This window comes from Anneissia japonica, unplaced genomic scaffold, assembly GCF_011630105.1.
Source record: "Anneissia japonica isolate Jap-2015-1 unplaced genomic scaffold, ASM1163010v1 scaffold287717_len1600092_cov198, whole genome shotgun sequence".
Taxonomy (NCBI): Eukaryota; Metazoa; Echinodermata; class Crinoidea; order Comatulida; family Comatulidae; genus Anneissia; species Anneissia japonica.
The window spans coordinates 824,181-826,093 of record NW_022755469.1 but is presented as its reverse complement, the minus strand read 5'-3'; the positions used below and the strand labels follow the sequence as shown (position 1 = coordinate 826,093).

Genomic DNA, 1,913 nt, shown 5'->3' with positions numbered 1-1,913 from the left:
AAACCGAAAGGTCCACTGATTAATCTCAGATAAGAAAGTATAATACATACTCCAAGTATTGAAATACACGCCATCGTGTTGGGATTCAATATTTCGACATTAATTATGACATCATCAGGAATTCCCTGATGATGTCATAATTAATGTCGAAATATTGAATCCCAACACGATGGCGTGTATTTCAATACTTGGAGTATGTATTATACTTTCTTATGTAAGATTTATAATTCCAGTATTATCAAAAGAATTTATTGTGGAAACAGAACCAAACATAATACTTTTGATAATACATTAATTAGTTTATAAAAAACTCACAAACATGCTACTATACTAAAACAAAGATGATGATGTAGTGCATTTGAATGCCTTATATGAGGTAATGCACTAAATATTGGATGATGGTAAACACAATTTGTTCACCAAAAATTAATGTACAGAAATAGAAATGCCCCTACACACAAGTGGATAGAGATATTAAACTGGCCAGAATGGAAATGCCTTAACTGCCTATGGTCTGGTACCGGCTGTTGCAGAGTCACTCTAAAAAAGTGGGGATATTTGACCAGCGATAGCATCACATGTATCTGTGGTTCTTATCCACAGACTATGAAACACCTTTTACTGATGAATATTACGCACACAAGATTATTCAGCTGAGACTATGTTCAGATGAGGCTGGTGGCCGCATTGAATTGGCTTCATTTCCATCAAAATTTAGTTTATTGGTAAGCACTACATGAGATTATCAGATATTGTTGACTTCCTCCAGAGATTTTAGCATACCCTAGCAGTAATAGTGAATTGCTCTATTCATTCTTCTGGAATTTGGTCAAAATGACCTGTTTACTGACACAGAGTGGAATTGAATGATGGCCATCCAACCTTCATCCAATAAAAGAAGTTTTAAAAAGTCCCATTATGTTCGCCCACCAAAAATTGAAATTGATTAAAATATAGAGAAAAGAAGCGATCTTGATGACATCTGAGAATGGTCTGTTAGCTTGTTTAATTTGCTTTCGCACGGAGCTGAGCACGTTTGCCTGTAACGGCTTGGAAACCGGATTTGATGCTCTGTACGGAACAGCGTGACTGGCATCTTTCACATTGCAAAAAGAATAAACGATTTTCTTTATGAAGAAATGTATCTGATGAACGACAGGTATGACACGTTACATATTCCTCTGTAAAAAGAAACAATGGAGAATGTTTAAAAATTATATATTTCGATATAAATGCAAAAAATACAATGTACTTATTAACAAATATATAAATTATACTGACAAAAACAATCTTTCAAAAGTAGTTAAATTATCATCAACATCTGTATTGACATCGTCATAATCCTCTCCACTATCACCATCATCACCACTTTCAACATCATCATCATTAACATTAACATCATCATCATCAACATCATCAACATCATCAACATCATCACATCATCTTCATCTTCATCATCAACATCACCACCAACACCATCACTGACACCATCCCTACTATCATCATCGTGATAACCATGACACCCAAATCTTTTACTAAATAACAATCCAAATTGGTAGATAATCGTATTTTGACTTGGCATCAATTATCTACTCATCAATTACTACACATCAATTATCTACTCACTTATATATCTCCGAAGCACATTTTCAATCTGTTTTTGCTGGAATCGTCCTTTGATGATAAGTTGATTGTGTCCGTCAATCGAGCCACTTGTTCCCAACTCGGCTAACAAGAAGGCTAATAAATGTTCAGGGGGTCGGTGAAGCCTAAAATGAAATCAAACACAATTTCAAAATTGAAGTCTGTGGCACTAGGGTGGGACTGCTGGAGATAATTTCAGGAGCTTTGAAATGAGGAGGTAAAACTAACACATTCGCTGACAGCGATGAGTATACTTGTCCCACATGGTG

General features: G+C 35.3%; 1 protein-coding gene across 1 annotated transcript in view; it reads right to left on the bottom strand.

Moving 5' to 3' along the window:
* Window positions 1-692: 692 nt before the first annotated feature.
* Window positions 693-1,913, bottom strand: part of LOC117123504 (eukaryotic translation initiation factor 2 subunit 2-like) — a 7,658-nt gene continuing 6,437 nt past the window's right edge. The window contains exons 7-8 of the mRNA XM_033269451.1: window positions 1,627-1,769; window positions 693-1,181 (exon numbers count right to left, since the gene is read on the bottom strand). Of these exons, the coding sequence (XP_033125342.1) occupies window positions 1,006-1,181; window positions 1,627-1,769 (319 nt within the window). The 3' untranslated portion in view covers window positions 693-1,005. The remainder of the gene's footprint in view (window positions 1,182-1,626; window positions 1,770-1,913) is intronic.